We start from the raw sequence: 23,828 nt of genomic DNA on the forward strand, positions 1-23,828 counted from the left end.
ATTACTCTTAAACAGTGCACTAAACTAGAAATTAGCTTTACAACAGAACAGGAGAAAGAGGTATCTGCTGCATTAAATTAATAAATAAAATTTAAAAATTATTTGTGTAATGTCTGTGTAGTACCCCCATAATGATGCTGGTTCGGGAACAGTGTCCTGACAGTTACTAGACAGGCTGTGGGCTATGACAGGTGATAATCTGTCTAAACCAGGTGAATAGGATGCGTTAACACTGCTGAAATGCAAGGCTTAGGAATACCTTCAGTAAATGATTTGTAGAAGGGTTAGTTCTTAAAAGCCCCGTAAAGTCACATTTTAGTTTAGTGTCTTTGAATAGAAATCAGCTCGAGTCATTTAACCAAAGGTTAAATACTACAAATGAATCTGTTCCATATCCAAAAAGCAGGATGATTAGTTTCTGTCAAGTCTTGCCTGTTTATTCTCTTGAAGGAACTAAATTAAAAATACTGACCCTTACACCTTTCAAAACATCCATGTTGAAGAGAATGCCCAGGGCTGGTGGCTGATACCAGAAGTAGGATTTGATCTTTTCCAGAGACTGATTCAGAGGAGTTCTTTGTATTGTTTTGTCTTGGAGCTGGTCTCATCTTGTTAGCTTCATAAAAAAACTCAGCGTGGTTCAGTTAAGGCTGTTTGCTAAAGCAAAATATGAGCTATTTTAAGTCAAGTTTTCTATTAGTACAGGCACGGTTTTAAGAGTTGCAGGACATCCCATCAAAAGAATTCCTGTCTGCAGTTCAGAGTCTCTGAAATGGCTTGTCACAACTTGATGGTGTACGTGTCATAAAGATACTCATTTTGGTTAGTTGATTGTTTACTCATGATCTTTTCCCACATTACTGCTTCCTATGTTTTGTTGTATGCTGTTTTACTCTGATTTGTTTTTAATGAAAACTATGTTGTCAAAATTCTTAGTGATGGATGCTTTTCAGTTAGGAGTTTTATGTTCCTTTAAGACAAATAGAAAGGAACGTGTAATCCGTATTTATTTTTTTTTTTCTGTGAACTTAGTGCTCAAGGGTAGCATTCTGTAGTTACTAATTTTTTAGGTGAAATGTGACTTATTTTGGGAAAACAGTAAGATTGAAATGAAGTGCTGTCACAGCAGGCTAAATGAAAGTATTCTCTGTCAGTTATTTCTATCCACTGCAGTGTTCAACTGCTGAAGTATTTGTGATTCTTTTATTTCTCTGCGTGATCCTGTTTTTGTTAGAAACCAGAAGAGCTAGTTTTCAAGATGGCATTGCATTTTTTTTTTATGCTTTTCATATAAAGTAATAATTACTTCTGTCATTGCCTGAATATCAAGGTGATGTACATGCATGTGCTTGTGTGTGATCATATTTAACATTGAAAAATTTTAGAAACAAATCATTATTCCTCTCTGTATTACTAAACTATCAACTTAATGCTGCTGAACATCATATGCTATGCTTCGTACTGCAATAAATTTTCAGTGTTGAAAAAAACTGTGGTTTTGTAGAACACTGCTTTACAGATATATATGAGACAAATGGAGTAAGTTTAGACAGAAATAGGAGTTGAAACTTTGCTGTAACTCCCCTTATCTTGCAAAAATTTCTAGAACTTGCCTGAAAAATGTGGTCAACTGCAGAACGTGTATTCAAAAATATCTAAGTAAGCCCTATGAAAATGATTAGTATTATAAGAGTGTCTAATCAAAGGCATTGCTAGTCAGGTACCTTGGGATAGTTTGAATCTTACTCCAGTTGTATCTAAGAGAAGTGCTGTGCTAATGTAAAACATGGAGGGAATAATCTTCTGACAGGTAGTCTTGAAACAGATTCTGCACCTAGCCAGCTTCTTTTCCTGGAGAAGCATGGTGATTATTTCCTCTGTAATTTTGTTGTAAGTGTATGGTAAAAGAATAAGGAAGATGCCAACAGTCAGAGGTTCAGCAGTTGCAGGGGTGTGTCTACTATGGCCTCTCTGTCCAGTTTGAGACAAAACCTCTCTTTGGAAGAGTAGCTTCAAATAAAGACCAAATAAATTGCTCAGTGTCAGGGTGTAATCTAAACCTTTCAGGTATTCCTAGTCTTTCTGCAGTACTGAAATAATCTAAGTATTTATTTGTCTTGTCTTGCATAAAGGTGGATTTGTGGGAAATGCTGTATAAAAACATTCAACTTCTTTCTTTTTTTCCTCTACAGGGTTCACTCCATCTCCTGTTGCTCAACCACAGCCATCAGCTGGCCTTAATGTTGACTTTGAGTCTGTGTTTGGAAACAAATCTTCTAACGTTGTCCCAGATTCTGGTGGTAAGAGACTTGCTAAAATAGATGACACATGTCCTTTAACTTAATTTGTTCTTGAGGTATAAATCTCTTAATCTGTATTTACTAATAGTGCTGGGACAGAGTTTCAGCTGAAGAAAATAAAGCTGACTTTAAAAGGTCAATAACAGCACATTAATCAAGTAATTTTTCCTTACATACTATTTCTACCTGCACCCTGCTGAAATGCTTACGCTGATTTCCTTCACTTAAATATTTTGTGCGTTAAAGCTTCACACAGTGAAGAGCCTTCGTTTTTATGTGCTGTTAGCTGAAATTAAGTTCGTAGAGTGTGGTTGGAAGAGGTAGTGTCTTCATTTTATGTATCTGTGCAACACGTTTTTTGGCACTTCTTTGCCTATTCTTTTGACATTAAGATTAGTTCAGAAAATGGTCAGTTATCAAAACATACACAGTCAATTTGGATTGCAGTCAGCAGGCTCTGTTCTTTACAGCATCTGGAAAGTAAATATTTTCTGGTCTTTTGATATTAGACTCTTAACATTGGATTATTTTTTTTATAAACCAATGATTTGCTAAAAGCAGATACATGCATGTTTTTGTAAGCAAGATTGAACTATTTTGGATATTTTTTTCTTTCTTTGGTTTACATTTTGATTGTGTTATGGTCACTGGCAATCCATTGCATGTAAAGTTGATATCACATAGGTTAAATTACTGAAGTGAAATCTCGTTTCCATAATAAATATCTCCTTTATAAAGAGACATAATAATTTTTGTCCTTCTTGTATAGAGTAGCATCACTAGGTTAAATTTTGTATTTTTGCCATTGTGTTGACCTTGCTGTCTATTTAATCAAATGTCATGACAGTTGTGGAAGGCCTGTGATTCAAATCACTTATGTTTCTCATTCCAAGGCTTTGATGAACTAGGTGGTCTCCTAAAACCAACAGTGGCCTCTCAAAACCAGAGTCTTCCAGTTGCCAAAGTACCGCCTAATAAATTAGTGTCAGATGATCTGGATTCATCTTTAGCCAATCTTGTAGGCAGTAAGTATGCAACCACTAACATGTAAATACTTATTTAATTCTTTTAAACCAATAGAATTTCACTAGTCTCTTTTGTTCCTTTGTGACAGATTTGGGCATTGGAAATGGAACTACTAAAAAGTGAGTATGCTTAATCGGAAGTTGAGCATTGTGATTTTCATGATAGTAGATTGTTATGAATGTATGTGTTGAAACCAATGCATAACAACATAATGTTAACCTTCAGAGCATTTTTGGGGTTGTACTTCTCATCCAAGGGAAAATGAATTGTTGAGAGCTGTTGGAAGGTGGCTGTAGACTGAGAGGTAGTGACAGTGGTAGCAGCAGGCAAGGTGTCCTGTCTGTGATTCCTTTCAGACATTATCTATATTGAAGAAATGAGTTCATCAAAATGTTTCTTTGTAGTTGTTATAGGTAGTCACGGTACACCTTAAATACTTTGTGTGATCCGAGGGTGTGCAGAGCTGTATTAAAGATTATGAAACGACAACCTCTGTCTTGAGATTGACCTTTAGGCAAGTGAATTTTGAAGCAAGGTGTGTGTGTTCAAGAGTAGTGAATATCTGCTCTAGCAGCAAAGTTGAGAAATGGGATTAGCAAATTTCAGGCTTATTGGGACCATCTGTGTCAGCTCTGGAATAATTCAGAAATCTAATGTGCAGTTGCTCCTAACTAAACTATCTTGTCCCAAAGGAAGTCCAATACACTAACTTACCTATTCTGGGGAACTCAACTAAGATTAGATACAGCTGAGGAGGCTCATGCTGAACATCTTGTCTTACTTTTCCAAGCAAAATGTGTCATCATGAGACTTTTTATCAACTCCTTTGCTAAATGAACTTCGCTAATAAGTCTCATTCCCAAGTGGAAATGGTGTTTACCTGAGGAAGTTTTCTAAGAAAGTCCAATGTTTTCTAACAATTCTTAAAAAAATTTATTTGAAGTGATGTAAACTGGACTCAGCCAGGTGAAAAGAAACTAACAGGTGGTTCCAACTGGCAACCCAAGATTGCGCCTACAACTGCGTGGAACGCTCCAACGTTGGTAAGCAAATACTCATTTTAAGTTAGTGAGTTCCCTGCAACTTAGATATGCAGGATGATGTATAATGGATGAATTTGAAAGTGAGCTATAGTTGCAGTAAAAAGGTAATAGAAAACTGAAGAAGTGATCAGTTAGAGATGTATACTGCTTGGGTTTGTTTTTCTTGGTTGTGTTATACTAGTAAATAGTTTGTGATGAGACACGCGGGTTTAGCGTGTGTTTGAACAGCCTCTCTCATGGCGAGGTAGCAGCCTTTGGGTTTCGCTCAGTGGACTTCTCAAGTGACAGGACAAGGGGGAATGGCTTTAAACTGACAGAGGGTAGGTTTAGGATTAGGTATTGGAAAGAAATTCTTTACTGTGAGGCTGGTGAGGCACAGGCACAGGTTGCCCAGAGAAGGTGTGGCTGCCCCATCCCTGGAATTGTTCAAGGCCAGGTCAGATGGGGCTTTGAGCAGCCTGATCCAGTGGAAGGTGTGCCTACCCATGGCAGGGGCACTGGAACTAGGTTATCTTCAAGGTCCTTTCCAGCTCAAACCATTCTATGAGTTTGACATAAAACTCTGAATTCCAGGGAGTGAGTGGATACTTCTCTGTCTAGAAAAGTAGAAGTGTGAAAGTACTCCCTTCAGGTGCACTGATACATTCTATATGTATACATTGCAACTTAGCCTGCTCTTGGGGTGAGAACTGGCCCCATTGATACTTGCAGAGCTGTCTGTGCAGTCATGTGGGCTATAGCTTTCTTAATGTACATAACTACTGCTTTCCTGCCCTGGTGTGTGCAGCTGGTTTTAATCCTTGGCAGTTTTGCTGATCAACTTCATGTCTGTTGTAGCAGGTAGTATTGGCAAGGACTTTGAAGTGGCATGTAGTACAAGGGCTCTTAATTACGTAATCAGGACTTTACAGAAGTAGTTTTCACAATGCTCACAGAACATTTTTGCATGTGAATCCTACTCACCTTTTCACCAGTGTCCTGAAGAACTGTACATGGACAGAACAGGTAGCAAACGGCCCTCAAGGATTTATTGCATCTGACTCTCTAGCTGCAGGTTGAATCCTCACTGTAGTAATGCTGCAGTGTTGTGGATTTGGAAAGGGAGAACTTATCTCCCTGCATGCAGCACCTCTTCCCTACCAGGTGTCCCCTGTCAACTCACTGCCTTTATATAGGGACAGAGGTTTGTGGATCTTACTGGAGGGTGTGTAGATATTGAAGAACTGTAACTACTCACCTGCATTAATGACTGGTGGTTTGAGTTTACCTGTGTGCTTGAATCTGTTTAATAACTCGTCTTGTATATGCATCTTCTTGTGATAAGTCATTACATTGAACAGCTTTTATTATTTAGAGATACTGTTGAGACACTTCTCTTCCTGTGAAACTGTTCTAAACATAAAAACCTGGAAACAGAAGTAATGTAAGGGGAAAAAAAACAGCTTTGTTTTCCTCTGCTGGTCTATTTATTGTGGAGTTGCTGCTGCTTGCTAAATAGATATGCTTTTGAAAATCTTTGAAAAAAAGGCATATACCAAATAAATGGACTATGCAAACCAGTGTCAAACCTAATAACAATGACAGTATCACAGGTGTATGTTGTCTCAGTAAATGACTTGAATTACAAGAATGTGTTGGGGTAAACATTTAATGTATTTGTGAACTAAAATGCTATCTGTGTATATTCTGTTGTGTAAGTATTTGCTTCTAATCCAGTGTTATTGCATTATGTAATTGTTCTCCCTGGGAAATACAGAATGGCATGCATTTTCCACAATACGTAAGTGAAACAACCCACAGCCTTTTTGCAATCGACTGGCATGCTGATATTAACCACTGCTGTTGCAGAATCTCATAACCTTCTTGCTATTTACACATTTCTCATTTTAAAATCTTTGGTGTGCCAAAAATTGAGCTTCTCCTAGCATACACAAACTTCTTAGGTGGTGTGCAGGCTCTTGACTCGAATGATGGCATGGGAAATACCAAGATTATTTTTCCTTGCTTTAAACTGTACCATCTGCTGCCAGAGAGCTGGGGTGTGTGTCTGTGCTGCCTTTAATGCATTTGGTGAATTCTGAATGAAGATAAAAATATTGTGTTTGAATAACTGCATGAAACCTCACGAGCTTTTGTTATATTTGGCACTCAGTCCACATTTATGGTAGATCTTGATTTTTTTTTTTTAAATTATTTTTAAGTGGGGAGAGACCAATATGTCATTAATAAAAAGAAAATTCATGCAGATAGTGTACAAAGGGCAAGCAATAACCTGTGCTTGCTGTCTGAGGAACACAGGCTTTCACTTCAAAGGACTTTTTTCTTTATGTCAACAGCAATATTGGTCTTTCCCTATATTCTGTTTTATTGCAGGGTAACTCTGTAACTAAAGGATGGTAGGTCCATACTTGAGCACTCAAAAAAAAAAATTATTCAGCATGGTTGTGTAGGTGTGTGTGTACACAAACAAAACAAAAAATGTAATTTTCAGGATAGCTTTGTCCACTGTGAAATATATGGATAGTACACTGTCTCTAAATGATTCTCTGTCTTTTTTGATGGCAGTTGAAATGCCAATTACACTGGCTCTACTATATAAGAAAAAGCAGCTGATACCTTAGAATTGAACTCAGAAGCGGCTTTCCTGATGTCCTATTCTGGATTTTATCATTTAGCTGCTTTAGTTAATCCAGTATGATTGATATTTTATCATTTCCCTCTTTTCAGTATCAATAATGTCTGTGTACTAAGAAATGCTTATGGCGTTTGTTTTGTCACAAATAGGAATCCCCACAGCAATACCATGAAAACTAGTCTCTTTTTTTCTAAAAGGGGAGACTTAACAGGAGATGGAGAGGATAGACAGCAAGTTATATGAGTATTTATAAGCACCAATTTAGAATCTGAAAAAAGAAACAAAGCAACTTTTTTGTCCTTGTAAGAGTTAATATTAATTTAGAAAGTGAATAAGGAACTGTAGAGCAAAGAACATGGTTAGGAGATGAACTCTTTCTATATCCATCTTTCTAAGAGTTATCAGCTGTTTTTCTATGTATATATTGCCAAGCTGTTTACAAAACTTAACCCCAGGTTTTGTCTGTTGACAGCAATTGTACCTTCATAAAAGTACAGTAAGTATGTAAGGGTAATATAAACATATCTACCAAGTACTAAGAGGGCTTATAGTCTGTTCAAATTCACAGTATGAAGCAGGTATGGGAGAGGGAATGCAAGCTGTATATTCCTGTGAGAGTCTAATTTATATTGAAGTGTGGTAGGATAGTTCCCATAGCGTGTCCATCCTGGCTAAGGAGAAAAGAATTTCTGTAATGTCAGCAGAAGCAATGGTAATTTGGTCTTTCAGTTGTTAAAATTGTCTTTTAAGACTCCTTATGTACCATTACTTCCGATGCTGAAATATAAGTATGTACTTCATGGGATTAAAACAATACTTCTGCTTCATGAATATTTTCTCTCAAACTTCTCTGTGTCCTGTACTGTGTTCCCTAAACAGGATGGTGAAAGAATGTAGCTTGCAGTTCAGTTCAGATAGCCAGAATCCTGATAGGTTAAAACCAAATACATAACTAAGATTTGCCAAGATGGTCTAGAAACTTTAGCTTAGGTATTGTATTCCATCTGAATTAATTAGAATATCCTCTTAACACCAGACTGCAAATCCTATTTATTCTTTGCTATGTTTATGACAAGCTAAATGCTGCAGTTGATCATAAGCAATGCCTTACCAGTACACAGTTTTATCTTCCTCCTCTCAGTTCACCACTGTTTTTCACACCAGGCACCTCCTGTAATGGCTTATCCTGCCACAACGCCAACAGGAATGATGGGCTATGTGATGGTGAGTGAAATTCCTACAACTGGAAACAGTCAAATGCTGTATATCATTTGATTCCTTACAGTTTGGTAGCAGTTGTTTTTCTGAACTATTTTACTGAAGATTGAATTTCAGCTCCCACTGGTTAATTCTTCATCAAATCATTAAGTTCTGGTTTTCTGAGTTACTTCAGTTGTGTTTGTCTGAAATTAACTCTGCCCTTCCTTACTTCGCTTGTTTTTTTGTAAACTTCTTGAGATGGAACTAGGTGATCTTTAAAGTCCCTTCCAACCCAGTTCATTCTGTGATTCTATGAAAGTGAAGGCAGTGTCTATTCTTGGGGGACTTTATTGGTGTAGAAATAAGTTTATCATGTGAGTAATAGCTGCTTACAGAACAGAAGTGTTTTATTGGTGAAGTGAAGCCTTTCTTAAATACCTTCTGCTGAGGTTGGGATCAAGTACCTGTAATGATTAATGCTACAAAACTACAAGTTTGTAACACTACCATGTGGCATGTTGTTGGTTGAGAATTGAATCTTATTGACACACCAGTACCTCAAGGCTTTTGATGTAAACCTGACCTTCCAGCTTGTTGCTCTGAAAATTTTTGTTCTTAGCTCAAATTTTAGAATATTTCTGAAATTATATCCCTTAACTCTGTTAGTATGATTTTGATGCAACACAGCTTTGCTGGGTGAATAAAAGGCAAGAAAACTTCAGTAGGACAGTTATTCTATTAAATGGATTAGAGAAAAAAATTAAGTTAAATGCCTCATCATATAACCAAATTAGTGTAATGTCTCAGTAGGTGAACTGCAGAAGTGGCCGAGTGTTCTTGAGGGTCTTTTGGGAGAGTATCATATCCATGAACTCCCATATTCTTGTTTAAAGTTGTGGCTAAACTAGTGTTAGTGTGGATTCAGACTTTATCTACACAACTTTGCACTGATGGGACCAGCAGCATTTTCATAGTTATTTTGATTCAGCAGCTGGGGAAGGTAACATACATAGTGTACAGGAAGCAGTCTTGCAGGTTATGTCAAGCAGCTTTTATCCTGGGGTATAAATGCCAGTGTGAAATGGAAACTAGAATTGAGGAACCATGGCTCTGTTACCCTGAGTTGCTGCTACTTGTTCATACACCTGCAACATCTGAGTAGGTGGGTGAGATGGGCCATTACAAAATGACCAGTGGGCTCTGTAATGCATCCTGAAACTGTCCCGGCTCATTCAGACGTTACCGAGGACATTTGCTACTGGGAATCTCTGAAATGTTGGCACGTTTTACTACCCTCGAGTTTAATTTTTCCTAAAAGCAGTAGTAGGGACCATAGTTCTAGGTCCCTTTCTAAGGGTGGCCCTTTCTAAGTGGCAGGCTTTTCCCTTGGTGCAGGCATGCTGGGACAGACAGTTTTGTTAGTGCTGCAGTGCTGTGCCTGGGCATTCCCTGGCTGCTGGTTCCTGTGTCTTCCTTGGGCCAGCAGTTGTTCTTAAATTATATTTTTTGTAGGGTGTTTTCAACAGGGTCAGTTTCTTGAATGGGTTTACCCTGTGATTGCCCAAACAGCTGGTTGGCATGAAAGGAGGAGTACCACCACTACCAGTATTAGTCGGGGAAAAGCTGCTTGGAATGGGGATTGCTTCAGTAGGACTGCTGCTGGCTGTTAATTCAATCCTGAGGGAGTGCCAAAAGCTGTGCTAGAGATGGGCATCTGCTTTAAATGTAACCTTATTTGTAAGACCATTACTACGTGTGGAACTCCTAATTTGGCTCAGCTAGAGTGTCGGTAACACTTTGATTGCATAATGACTCTGTGTTAATTGCCAATACAGTTCTCAGTTTTCAGTTTTTCCTGAATGGTGTCAGCTCTGCATTGCTATCTGTAAACTGTGCTTGTGCTTTCAGAGGCAGTCAGGGAAGTGCTGTCAGACTTTGGTTTTGGGAACAGGAGGACCAGCGCAGATGCTTGTGCTTAAACAAGTGCTTCAGGTCGTTGCAGCAAGATATTGAATGGGCTCAGTTGGATAATTCCTTGAAAAGGCTCTAATGTTCCTTTCATTTATTTGCAGAATATTGTAGAAAGATCTGACATGATTGCATATCTCATATAATGAAGCCTTTTCACCCATTTTCTATTTTCTCTCCTTAAATGCTTTCAAAGTATTATTGCTGTGTGTGATTTGATGCTGTCTGGATTTTTTCAGCCGTCACAGATGGGAGGCATACCAGTAATGACACAGCCAACTTTAATATACAGTCAGCCAGTCATGAGACCACCAAACCCTTTCAGCCCTGTACCAGGAGCACAGGTGTGTATATTCAAGTATTGCTGCTGGGAATGAATTGCATGAGGCAGTTTCCTTAAAAGTATTTTAATATTTTCTTGTGCTGGACAAATGTACTGCACAAGCCCAGTGGTCCATGGAAGGCTTCCTTCTTAGCTGCTTGTATCCAGGTTGACAGCAGCAAGCTTGTGTTACAAAAGCAAAGAGGGTAGGTTTTTTAAGGCATTGTTTTTCTAGGAATGTGACAATGCCTTAGTATAGGGATAAGAAAAGTTGATATCTGTGCTCTTTACTGAAGATAGGCCTTTTCCCCAAAATCCAATTCCGTGCTGATTTACCACAGTATGTAACCAAGTGTAAGGTGCCTGCTTGGATTGCAGCATTTTTCAGGGGCCCAACAGGGTGTGTGCAGCCTTTTATGTCTATGACTGTATTAGATGGCTCTGAAACTTGGTGAAACCTCAACCCAACGCCTGGTTGTTGGTCCTGACCACCTCAGGGAGAGGCACATGGAACGTTCGTCTAGTTTGAACCATGGTAGTCTCCAGCAGTTTTTATATTCCTCCTTCCTGGTTTTGCAGGAGACAGTATTTACAGCATAGTGAAGATATGCAATAGCAATAGTGGCCTTTCCTGTTAATTGTTACCTTAAATGGAGTGTTCTTTAAGTCACCCGCTGACCTGCTTCTCAGGATACGCTGTGTCTAGATTCATTACCTAACATACTGCAATGAGTGTGCCAAAGGGCTACTCTGAGTCTTAAGAATAATTTCATCAATACTGGAGTTAAATATATACCTTTTATTGTTTGTTTTAGAAACTTCTGTCACTGGATACTTTCTATCTGAAAGCACTTTTTTAATCCAATAACCATCTGAAGAGGGGACTTGTTTTTTGGTTGGTTGGATTTTTACAGAAGGAAAAACAGTATTATCAGTGTGATTTACTTACCTGTAAAATGCTTCTTTTTGATGTTCACCCTGTGCATTATGATTCTGTTATAAAAATGAAATATATTGTCCCTGTATATTTTGATCTTACTATAAAGAGCTCTGTCTCTATAGGTGACTGTTTAAAAGCATGCATGTATAACATAGTTAGGTGTAGTTGGTTTATGTGTGGGGTTTGGGACTAAAGTGTGGAGAGAAGAGAATTCAGCAGTAAGCTGGAAGGGAAAAGAGCCTAAAGCCTTTTCCAGTGCCTCAGTCTGATCCTTTAACAGGAAAGGCTCTCCTGTGTGCTGCCAACAGGCAGTGTGTCCATTGTCATCCTTAAAACACTTCCCTGTGGATAGATTTTTTTTATTATTATTATTTTTAAATGCTTTATCTCTGAGGGATGCAGTTAGATTTCTTTAGCTAGAAATGCAGTTCTCAGTTGACTTTCTCTTGGACTTCTGAGAGCTGCTTTGCACATTCACTGTCACTTAAGTGATTTAGTATCTTTCACATGGGGTTTATACTATTTCAAGGGGAAAAGTAGTGTTTATGATAGTTCTTAAATAAAAAACAAGTGAAAGGATCCTCAAGGATAAGAATTTTTTCTACATCAAAAAAAATTAATTTTTAAATGATCCTTAAAAAAAAAATAATCTGCCTACCTGCCTGATTCAGTTATGAACAGATATGTGAGTCTGAATAGCTCAGTGAGAATTTCTGCTTCATTTGACTTTGCAAGGCTTGGCCTAGGTTGAATCCCAGCTGGCTGTCATAACAGGAGAAAGAAGAATTAGTCACAAGTGAGGTGTGTGGAGCTATATTTATTCTGCTTATCTGACAACATATTTGGCTCCTGTAAGAATTAATTTGGTAGAGAACACACCCTTTGAATCAGCATTTGCTGTGTGACTGAGAAGGGTTTTCTCTGTGTTGCTGGCAGGTCTTGCTTTGGTCTTGCTGTTTAGTTTTCAAAAGTCTGACATCAATAAAGCAACTTCAGTGAAACAAAGGCTGCCTGTGAGAACTTCTCCATGCACGGCAGAGGTGGCATTTATTAATGTATAGTCACAGAGGGGAGTTACACTATTATCACACTATATTTACTGTATGCTTAGTCTTGAGGCTCTTCTGAGAGCCTATTTGTCATTTTAGGTTTAGTTAGTGCTCCTGTTGTGCCAGAAATAGAACTAAGAAAATAAAGAAACAAAAACGTGTGTTCTTGGGGTAAGTAAACAAATTTCAGTGAGTAATGGTTATCTGAGAGGCACACAGTTCAAACTGCCCACATGGATCACTCTAAACACCGTTATTTGAATACTGGTTTTGTCTATGGTGTCATCATTGCCAAAAACTAAATTGTTTTTCATATTTACTTTTAAAGCACCAGATTATATCACCTCTAGCCTGCTGATAGATCTTGGTTGTTGCCTACAGTAAAGAAACCTGAAGGTACTTAAAAGCATGATGACAGATACGAAGTTGTTGCCAAAAAATTACATTGCCAAGTTGTAGCATGTTCAGAACTCCTCCTGCTCTGTAAACAGACTGGGAAAATGAGCATTGTGATGTTGTTCCTAACTGGATACTCGTAAGGATTTGACTTAATAAATGTATTTTTCCTATCTCTAGACATACTTACTTTGCAAGTGTTCTCTTCACAGCTTTGCAACTTTATTCCTAATTGTTGCTGTCAAAAGCAAGGGTAATTTGGCTTTTAAGGGCTAAATAATTTGAAATAATTGAGAGTGAGACTAGAACAGTTGTTTCTTTGACAGTCTAGGTGCAGAAGACATAGCTTTAAAAGGTGTGCACCTTTTATCTTTGAAATCATTTATCTTGTATTAGGGTCAGTATTTCCCACTTGAGAAAGAAAACAATAGTTTTCATCACGATAAAATAACAGGCTTTGCACACTGCAAACTGTTATATGATGCTGCCCACAACAGTGAGAATGGTTGGAGTTGTTTGATTAAATTTTTGCTGGAGAGTGTGTGTGTATGTCTAAGGAAGGGGCAGGCTGAAGCAGTGTCCAAGCAGAGGGATGATAGATGTGATACAGTACAGCAAACACAGAATATTTCAGACAAGCCAGATCTGACTGATGTGCAGTGGCTGAAATGTGGCTGCCCATCACAGGGCCCAGGTGTTGCAATGTGCAGCTTGATTGTTCAGACAAAATGGTATCTTGTTGGCTGGTATAAAATGGTACAGTCATGACAAATTAGTGATGTTCCTTGAAGCATCACATGTTCTGGTGTGATTGCCCCCAGAAGGGACATAGCCTTAGGAGGCGGGAGCAGCTGGCTAGTGAAAAATTAAGGATTTAAAATAGAATAAATAAATTACTCAACCTACTGCCAGCATCTATGCAAATTGTAACACTGCAGTTGTTAACTCACTGAACTGTACAGGCCAAGTAGCAGGAGTGATTGCCTGGTGATGGAGGATAGGTAAATGTGCAAATGAATAAGTTGGGTTTGTGGGTGGGTGTTTTTTGTGGTTGTTTTTTGGTTGCGTGTTGGGGGTTTTTTTTGGGGGGGGTTGTTTGTTTTGTTTTGTGGGGTGTTTGAAACTGTAAGAACAGGGTATGAAGTTCAGGACAGACTTATGCCAGAAAGTGGACTTTACAGATGCTCACTTTGGCACATTATCCTAAAATATATGCCAAAATAGCTTGACAGACTTGTTCCATGAGAAACCAGAATGTAGCTAATGATGGTAGTCAGCCCAACACTCACTTATGGACTTGGTCTTGCTGTGACTCAGGGGAGTTTTGTCTTTGTTGGAGGCAGTGGGAGGTGATGACTGCTCTTGGAAGTGAGACTGAGCTGTCTGAGCAATGTGGTGTGTTACATTTCAGATCACACAAGCAGTAAGGGCATTAAATCCACAGTGCCAGGTGTATTAGCACTACAGAAACTGATGGCCAGCACTGTTGTTTTAAATGTTTCTCTTCAGAAACTGCTAAGGTAGGTCCTGGGTTTCAGATCCATTTAGAAACAGTAATCTGGAGAGGTGCAATGTAGGAAACTGTCTGACTGTACTTGCCAGATACTTCTTTCGGGCCTCCTTTTTCATAGTTAGAGGAATCTTGTTAAAATACGTATTTACTATACGATGCTGTGTCTTGTCCGAATTTGACTGTGGCATATAGGTAGTAGCATTATCAGGTTTTTTCCCAGATTTTAACCTGGACAGGCTTCCTGAAATTTCCCCTGTTACCGGTTACATGCTGATATTGCACAAATGACTCTTAACCTACCAGTCTTCCACACTGCTTTCAAACTGGGACATTATTTTGGACTTGATATCAGTCAGAGATTTGCCAACTCGGTTTAACAAGACTTTTAAAATGTGACTTCAAGTCATTTAACCATGAAGAGAAAGAATGTCTCCTGAAATCGAGTGGCAGCAGGCATGCCTTGCTGAAGTTAGGACTCTGTTGGACCATATCATTAGTCTGGCTCAAATCCCAGAGAGTGGTGGGGTGTGTTGGGCTATGGCTTTCCAAAGGGAAGAACCAGGTTTAAGAGGGGGAACATCTGACATCCTGAAACTGCTTCTCAAGCATTTTCCATTCTGTCTCATGATTCTTCCATAATCTGTTTATGGGGACTGGATCCAAGTGCCCCACTGGGAGTGGGGTTCCGGGAGGAGATGAAGATTCCAATGCAGATCAAGAGTGCACTGACCCTGAAAGAATTCCTCCTCCTCATGTGGTTTCTGAGATAGACATTCATGTGAAAAATTCAAATGTGCAGTTGGCAGTATTTACACTCTGAGCACTTCTGCAAGCAGTTCCCATAAGCACATTCCCTGTCATGCATGGGTTGGCAGGTGTCTGGTGTTTCCAAAGGAAATAGGTCTTCATGCCATGTTTTTTGCAGAGGGTATGGAGTGCAGGTATACGCTGGTGATTAGTGACTTGGTTCTGAACAAACTGTTCCAGTGGCAGAACCTGGATTGGAGGATGCTGACTTTTATTTGTAACTGCAAAAACATGCATGTTCTATCCGAGGGGAGGGCAAACAGAATTTAACAGAGCACCATTTATAACTGGGAAAGTACTAACAAAGAAGGAAAAATAAATCAACAAACAGCAGATCCTCTGCAAGTACAGCCTGCAGATTATTGGCCCCTTCCAGCAGTAGCAGCTGGAATGCCAATATTAGCCACTTCTAAATTATGTGCTTTATGTGGCTGAGTTTGTAGTGTGGTGCTTATATACGTGGCTGTAGGATGCGATTTTTGTGACTGTATAGACTGTTGGTCCCAGTCTTCAGTTCTCACCTAAAACAGCAGCAGTTGACAAAACCAGCTTTTTTCCTTTTTTTTTTTTTTTTTTTTTTTCTACTCACAGAATATATCTCATGTTCTCCTTCTAGGTCCCAAATTGAGAATTATCCATTCTCTGCTCTCCAGCCTCTTTTTATATGCATCTTATTTTGGCAGGAAAAGATAATGAGAGCTATTTCTTCTGGAGAAACCTTGTGGAGAGCTGCCGTGCTCTGGCCAGACCCCACCCTCATCTCTCCCTGCCAGTCTATAGTTTTCCCAGTTAAGCAGGGAGAGTACTAACCTGTTTCACAGAAGTCAGGCTGAGTATTTTGTATCTTCTTTTGAAGAAAGCTGGTGTGAAAGTGTGAGGTTATCTGCTTGTTTGGCAAATGCCATTGGCTTTTCCTTTCTGGAGGGTCACGTCCAGCTTGTTTCTGCATTACACCAACCATTGAAGAGGCTTTGTTTTCTGTATGACCAAACACCTTGTTTTAGTAGTTGATTTCTGCCAAGTTTGCCTCTTAACCTCCCCTTGTCCTTTCATTACACGTTCAGCTTTCATATTCTGTCATTCTGAGACCTTGTTTTCTTTTTCTTTCCCTTTCTCTGTCCTCTTTCCTACTAGCTGTCTGCAGCATCCAGCCCTTCCAGTCAGAGTCCTCACAGAGCCTCAGGAAAGGATCCCTTTGCAGAGCTCTCTCTCCAGGATTTCTTGTAGAACAACTTAGGTATTGTCCATTGTTCTGGGGAGATGCTGGTATTTGTGATATGAAACAAAGTTCTAATTCAACTTTTATTAAGATGGCTAGAACTGTTTCTGAAGGAAATACAAACAAATCATGTTGAGTTGGAAGCATTGTGGAAGTGACTTGGAAACTGTATTTAACTGCAGGGTTTTAAAGGCTGATTGAGTTTTTTTGCTTCGGTCCATTGGAAATGAAGTTTGATAGTTCCCTTCTGAATGGCAGGAGCCAGCTCATGTGGTACTTGCTGCAGTTAGGAAGAAGGAACTGGTGCTACCTGGTGTTCACCATTTCATCAGGAAAATTATTAGAGTTCATGGTTAGCAGCACAGACTGACTGCCGCTGGCAGACTGCGCTTCCCCACGTGGGCTGACCAAAGATTTCACTTCTTGCAGGAGGAGCTGCTTGGTTCATGTGTGCGAGGGTTCAGTTTTGGTACAGATGTGCACTGGAGGAGTTGTGTTCTTTTTTATCAGTTGGGGCAGGCGGGAATTACATCCTAAAATGAGTGAAAACATGAAAAAATTCGAGAGTTCATAGTATAAAGAAAGAGCAGGCTTATTGCACACAGCAGCTGCTTTTCTTTGTGCACTTCTTCTGGTTCAGCATGAAAAATGACCTTGAGTTCTCTTCATAATGGCATTGGTCTGTGTTAGGCTGCCACTGATGACTATGTTGCATGGATAACTAGGGAGCTTTTTATTCTTAACGCAGAGGTGTTCCAAAGGCTGGTGTCGTTGGAAAAACATCCTGATGGCTTTTGGTTGTTTCCTGGCCCTGGTTTTTGTAAAATTTTTTACTTCCATTCAAACCTTCAGATCATGGGGTATCTTGGGCATCAGAAGAATGGAAATGTTTGAAGAAGACAGGTTTATAGTGAAGTCCTACTTCTGTTGGATGCTAACCCAAGGGTTTCTCATCTTTCCAGATTCAGTTTATGTAACTGTATTAGATGGAAGAAAAAGGAACGTTTCCAAAAAGATGTGCTCAGCAGTAAACCCCCACTTCCAGGAAAAAATGAACTTCAGCCTCTCAAGCTCTCCTCTTCCATTAAGTGATGCAGTGAAATGATGAAGACCAATGAAGGAAGCTGGGACACCTCCATAAGAACACAAGTACACAACACAAAGCCAAGAATTGCCATGAATTAAGACCAAGATCTGTTTTTTGTCCTGGTGACTAACACGTCAATACTCTCAGCTTCTAATAATGTTCTTAATTGGTAACGTATGAAGAGAAGCCTTTACTCTGGAAATTGAGATTGGTGTTTGGAAATGCTGTCTGGAGTGGATATGTGTCCTATACCGTAACTCAGAAGAAGACTCTGGGCAGGGGAGGGTCAAATCCTAACTCTTAATTCTGCAGTTACCTTTTCTTCAGTCCTCACAAATGTAGGCACAGCAGTAATGGAAATTAACTTTTTTTAAAAATTATATATTCAGTTTGCAGTAGACATTCCTTATGTATTATTGTTTGTATTTATTTATGATTATCAATTTAACATTAATATTGTATCAAAAAAACCTCCTTATGAAAATGAGTATGGATGTATACAGTATGTCTGATTTTTATCCACAAAGAATGAATCTGATTCAGAATGCTTTTCAGCTGACATACAGAGCACTAAATATTTTAAAGGTCTGAATCTAATGAATTCTCAGCATATATGGGAATTAGGGAAGAGCTGTAAAATGCATTAATCCTTATAGTCAATTCTGTGCCTAGGATTTTGCAAGGGAACAGTTAACTGACTAGAAGAAGCACTACATTTTTAATTCAGCATTAGTGCATTGGGAAGGAAATTTATTGCTTTGTGCTTGGCATGTCATTATTTTTACATTTGACATTATAAGGCCTTTCCAAAATGAATGTGAGGAATTGCTTTCACTTTAAGACTTTCCTTCTTTTCTGTAAAAAAAATAAAATCAAGGTGTTGTGTGTTGGGGGGAAAGCCTTTTCAGTTGGCTCGTGCCATGTTTATGATCACGTACCTTTTAAAAGTAAAAAAAGGGGAAGTAGCTTCCTTACATATGTCTAGTGGGTATTTAGTTCACGAAGAATTAAAGTAGCACTGTTGATCGGTGCTTTGTGTAAATACATCATAATTTTTGGGTGGAGTGGGGCCTTCAGAAGGATAGTCAATGATATGAAAGCAATTCTGTACATGAATTAAGCATACTTGCTGCATTGTCTCTGCAGATTCTATTTTTGTTTAAAATATTAAAATGTATGTTAGCAAAAATGGGTGGATTTTCAAATAAAATGCAGCTTCCACAGAACTTTTGTTACGGTATGAAAGTCTGAGGTGCTTCTTTTCTTTTTGCTGCTTAAAATGTGCACTGATAATTGCTTTGTTTACTTAATAAAATACCAAATGTATTTCATATGTGCATATTGTATTGCAGGAAGTGCAGCACTACGAACCTGTGACTGACATGATCCATACGGCACCTTCCTGGGGCTGCTGTTTGTAGATGCCTTCAGTTCCAGTAATGAGTTGTCTCATTCTTCCTGACTTAATATGGTATTTTACCATCTTCTAGTTTTTAGAAATATTCATGGCAATAAACTTGTACTGTTCATAACTGAGCAAGCAGCATAAATATGCCCTCCAAAATTCCCTAATCTTCTAGCTGAAGGTAATGCTGGAAAAGGTGTGGACAGTTTGATGGGACCATCATCTCTAATTAGACACAGGGAGGGTTGATAGAAGTGGAACTTTGCCCCTCACAACCACCTGAGGCTTGTCCTGACGGCATGCATCATAAAATGATCGGTACAGGTTGGTAGATTTGAAGTTTCTTTCTAAAAGTGTGAATAAAGAAACCCTGAAGCTGTTAGAGTACATAACGCACTTGCCCCAATCTGGGGAGTTTGATACATGGTTTTCTTAAATTTTTGTCGTCCTACGACTGAGACTCCGTGTGGGACTGTGCCCTCAGAGAACAACTCAGTTTTTGCTTGTGGTCAGAATATAAAAGATGTGAATTATCTGCATCAGGGGTCAGCTGGAAAAAAGGTGCACATCTGTGGCCTGTTAGCTGAATCTGTAACTGCCAGGGTACAGATTGTTCTGAAGCAATCCAGAGTTTGTTTGAAGGAGGAAGGTAGACCTTCCTTCTCCTCCATAGCCTGGTGTGCTGGGTTATGATAAAAACAGACACCAACCTTCTCATCTTTTTAGGCCTGTGGTGCTCTCTGCAGAGTGGTTTAAGTCTGGTTTGAGGCTTTTACTGCAGATAGATTTGCGTTCCTAGAGCTCTTTGATCCCTTTGGGCCCCCTTTTGTGTAGCTCTGGACTTGAGGATGCAAATCATGAAGGTGACAAAAAATTCCCAACACACTAAACCGCCTCTTCTGCAGGGATGACGAATTCCTGTTATCCTTTACTGCTTACTAGTTGTTGCTCTGAGTTCCTTAACACAGCTGCTGTGCAGGTTAAACTTTCTTGTTGAAGGCCTTGCCTGTAACCCTTGCTTTTTGGTTTACTCCTTGGAGACAAACTGGCTTGAGAATTTTTCTGAGCATTCCTTTCCATTTACTTTGTTCACAATGTTTGCTTTTGGTATTGCTGGAATAATAGTTTAGCTTAATTTAAAAAGCATAGCACACAGACATGCTTCTTTTAAATTACTGGCCCTTTTCAATAATGGGGGATTGTGAAAACCTGATCGTCTTCAGAATTGAGTTCAAAGGCTGTTTAATCTAGAGGAGCCAACTCTGTCTAGGGAAGCTGCCTGCTCTTAGCAAGCAAGGGAGGATGCAGTGCTTTGTTAGAGGGATGTTGTTGCTCTTAAGAGCTTTGTGTAGGAAACTGGTGTCTCAGAATAGACACAGTATTTTTAATTTTTTTTTAATCAGAGAATTATATCATTAAAACAGCTGGATTTATCTCTTGAGACAATTACTCTTGCCAGAACAAGAACCTGAATAATTCCTAACTTTGTGTGTTTTCTAAAAGCCCAAATGTAGAATCTTCATCTGGAGGGAGATCTGAATTCCTTTGCTGCTTCTGTTCTTTGTTTCAAAGTCACAAACTAAACCGAACTGTACCTCAGGACATGTTTAAAAGTTGTCTATGCATGACTTTGTGACATCAGAGCGTCTATTTAGCCAGCTACTGGAATAAATCACACACTTTGCCAGCTGCCAAACAGCCCTTCAGCAAGAAGAAGGGACAGGGTGAAACCCTGCATCTTTTATTAGACAAAAAGTGCCTGTTTCCAGAGCCTGACACAAATTTTGTAGCAACATAAATGAATTGCAACTAGAAGGCCATGACACAATTGAGATAAAGATTGTGGCAGAGGAATTAGAATTAAATGCTAAAAACACTGAGAACGATAGAAAATGCTGATGGGAGCAGAAGATTGACAAGATAATGTGAGGGGTAGTGAAGAAATGTGCTAAATACAGACAAAAAAGCAGCACTAATGGAAGCATATGTGAACATATGTGAACTGAGGAAGAGCTTTCTCCTTGGCCTGTCAGCAACCTGGAGACTTGACCTTTGGAGCTCTCACACCACAGTGGAGAGAGTAGAAACAAGCTTGACATCTCCCATGCAATTTGCCCAGCAAGAGAAGTCTTTGAGGAAAATTGCTGATGTTTTCCATGTTCAAACTGGAGAGCAAAAGGGACTTGGCTGATCTGTCTGCTGCAACCTGGCTGGATCAGGAGAATGAGTGAGGAGGAGAGAACCCTGAGCAGGTTCACTGAAGGTGTAACGTTGCTACCACCCACTCAGCAGCACCCTTTTGTATCTGAAGGTTGAGTAATGCTATATCCATTTCACTTGTGGGAGATGGCCTGCCTGAGATAACGGATCAGTCTGAGTGAATAAAACATATTTACTTCTTTTCTTGCTTCTCTGATGATGAAATTTCCTGAGGCAAAGATCAAAAAGCCTTGGAACAAAGAGCCAGCTTCCTTAAATTTCTGTTGTGTGAGGCGATAATGGTACAGAGAACATGTTGGATGCAAGCATATTGCTTTGAATATCCGGCAGCTGTGGTGCACCAGGACCACTGGGTCTCAGGTTTATTTTCATAGCGTGGATCTCTGCTTTGTTCACAGTAGTAACTGCTGAACTTCCCCCTGCCAGCTACAGCAATGGCCTAAAAGTGCTGTTTTTTCAGAAGAGCAGTATTTGATACAATTTTAGTGTCTTGATACAGTTTTAGCTCCTTGCTTCACTTTTAGTGATTAAAGTGAGGAATAGATCCAGCACCGTGTTAAATCCCAGTGTTCCATGGCTCAATGGAGGTGTTCAATGGGCCACATATGGGAATAGTTGTTGGCATCTTATTACTAGGCCGTGTCCTGAAACAGCATGGTGTTTGTGGGATAGTGCAGAACATGAGCTCTGAAGTGTAATATTACAAAAAAACATCCTTCTTTTTATGGTGGACTCAAAATCCAAGGGAAAGTCTTTTTTCAGAGGAACATCCAGCTGCAAAACATCAGTGGCTAAAGATGCTAACACCATTGGACTCTGTTCTGTGCTTGTCACTGTAGTGTAACTTTTCAGTCCATTAATTTCTGCCTTGACCTTATTCTGGCAAATTCCTTTTAGCCCACAGAAGCAGAATGTTTAATAACTTCTCTCTCAGAAAGCAGCCAAACAAGAACAAATGCTGCAGAACAAGTCTCTTACCCTCATTTCCCAAAACATGCAGGTCTGGACCTGTGGAAAGAGTGCCTTGTTATATAACCTAGCTGCAGCAGAAGCTGCAAACCTCTCAAAAACGAGACCAACAGTGAAGTAACCCACATTCCCTGCAGCTCAGTCTGGGGGAGAGATCATACTTGCACAGCCAGACTATAGAGCAATAAATCCAGTTGCTTGACTCAATGGGGAAGTTGCTCAGAGAGGGTTCAAGCCAGCAGTGTGCTGAGATAAGCAGCTCCTTTCATCACTGAAGTGGATACAGGCTGTCAGCACCCCCCACCCCATTGTGCTTTTTAGGTATTCCATGGATTAATGTTTCTCAGTTCCAGGTCATGGACCTCAGTTCTATTAAAATAGCTTTTATATCTGTGCAACTTCAGTGGTGCTTGTATTTCTTTAACTTGAATTCCAAGGAATACTAGGTTTTTTTCTTCCTGTTAAAAGTGCAAGTTTCTTACAGCTGTGTTCTAGTTAAATACAAAACTCCAGCTCAGCTGAGGCTTTGCTTGGACTGTAATTGTGGGGACACATGGACACTTTCTTGTGTCCTATAGTTGTCTTGTGCAACAAACACAGGAAAGGGATTTCATAATGCTGGGAATGTAAGGATGCCTCCTGAAAGTTTTGTCCTAACTGGAGTAGTGAACTCTCATTGTTTAAGTAGGGGTTAGAAGTGCTGGCCATGCTGCCAGAAAGAGGGCTGATCAGCCCTCTGTTTTACAACGTGCTGCTCATTTCTGAGATCTTGCCAGTAACAAATTTATCAAATCCAGATGCCTTGTGCTGGAGACCCAGCTTTCTCCATATGGGAACCTTGCACTGGCCTTAAAGCTAATCCTATAGAAATCAAGGGGATTTGGGACACTCCACTAAATATGTTTTGCTACAGGCTGTTGCTTGTGCAGGCTGTCTGTGGCTTGTACCTTAATTAGCATGTTTGGGTTTCTTTTTAACTCCCTTTCACCCACACAGGCACTTAGGGGAAAAGGCTAAACAGAGACTGGAGGAGGCGAAGGCTCTTTTTCCCAAGGTGCAGGTATATGTTGTCCTGCCTTATGTCCTGCACATGGTGCATGATGGGCCTAAGCCACAAGAAGCCTAGAGATGGGCCCTACATTTACACCACTAGAAAATGTAAATCCCCTTTGGGGAGTGGTGGGAAGGAGAGACCTTTCTTTAACTGAAAAGCTGTTCAGCATAAGCCATATTCTAATTCTGCATCTAAACAAGAAGCTAAACTAATCACTGAGCAGAACTAATCTCCCAAGTCAGCCATTTCATGGGGCTTGCCCTGCACTCAAAGCAAGGCAGTGTAGCTGAGGGGAGGCTTCTGTTGTGCTGCAAACACGAGCACATCACACATCCGGATCCCCATTCCCTGGACACTCGAGGGCTGGGAATCACCTCAGCCTTTGCCATAACTCACTTGGGTTACAGCAGGGACACGTCCAAACTCCGCAGACTGTTTACAGATGGCAAAGCACGTGAGAGTCAGTCTGAGATGGAGCCTGCTGCCTTTACCTGCCTGCTCGGGAGCACGGTTCCTGAGGAGCTGAGCTCAGTGGAGCCCAGGGAACAGCTGGACTCACCTGCAGCTCAAGGAGACGCCTGCTGGGCAGGAACAGCTGAGCTCACTTGGAAAACCAAAAACGTTGGCACAGAAGCACAGGATAAGCCGAGACACTTCATAGGAATACAGGTTGTT

At 39.8% G+C, this 23,828-nt stretch overlaps 1 protein-coding gene across 16 annotated transcripts in view; it reads left to right on the top strand.

Annotated features, from left to right (window-relative positions):
• The window catches only part of PICALM (phosphatidylinositol binding clathrin assembly protein), a 66,859-nt gene extending 48,128 nt beyond the window's left edge, over positions 1 to 18,731 (top strand). For 8 of the 16 annotated variants that reach the window (XM_064644909.1, XM_064644913.1, XM_064644917.1 and 5 more), the window contains 9 exons: positions 2,193 to 2,300; positions 3,194 to 3,325; positions 3,415 to 3,445; positions 4,270 to 4,369; positions 6,126 to 6,149; positions 8,169 to 8,228; positions 10,412 to 10,516; positions 16,334 to 16,436; positions 17,381 to 18,731. In XM_064644909.1, coding sequence (XP_064500979.1) covers positions 2,193 to 2,300; positions 3,194 to 3,325; positions 3,415 to 3,445; positions 4,270 to 4,369; positions 6,126 to 6,149; positions 8,169 to 8,228; positions 10,412 to 10,516; positions 16,334 to 16,426 — 653 coding nt within the window. In that variant the 3' untranslated portion in view covers positions 16,427 to 16,436; positions 17,381 to 18,731. The remainder of the gene's footprint in view (positions 1 to 2,192; positions 2,301 to 3,193; positions 3,326 to 3,414; positions 3,446 to 4,269; positions 4,370 to 6,125; positions 6,150 to 8,168; positions 8,229 to 10,411; positions 10,517 to 16,333; positions 16,437 to 17,380) is intronic. The other 8 variants (XM_064644910.1, XM_064644919.1, XM_064644916.1 and 5 more) reach the window with 3 other exon arrangements.
• Positions 18,732 to 23,828: the final 5,097 nt, after the last annotated feature.

This window comes from Pseudopipra pipra, chromosome 2 (assembly GCF_036250125.1).
Source record: "Pseudopipra pipra isolate bDixPip1 chromosome 2, bDixPip1.hap1, whole genome shotgun sequence".
NCBI classification, from domain to species: Eukaryota; Metazoa; Chordata; class Aves; order Passeriformes; family Pipridae; genus Pseudopipra; species Pseudopipra pipra.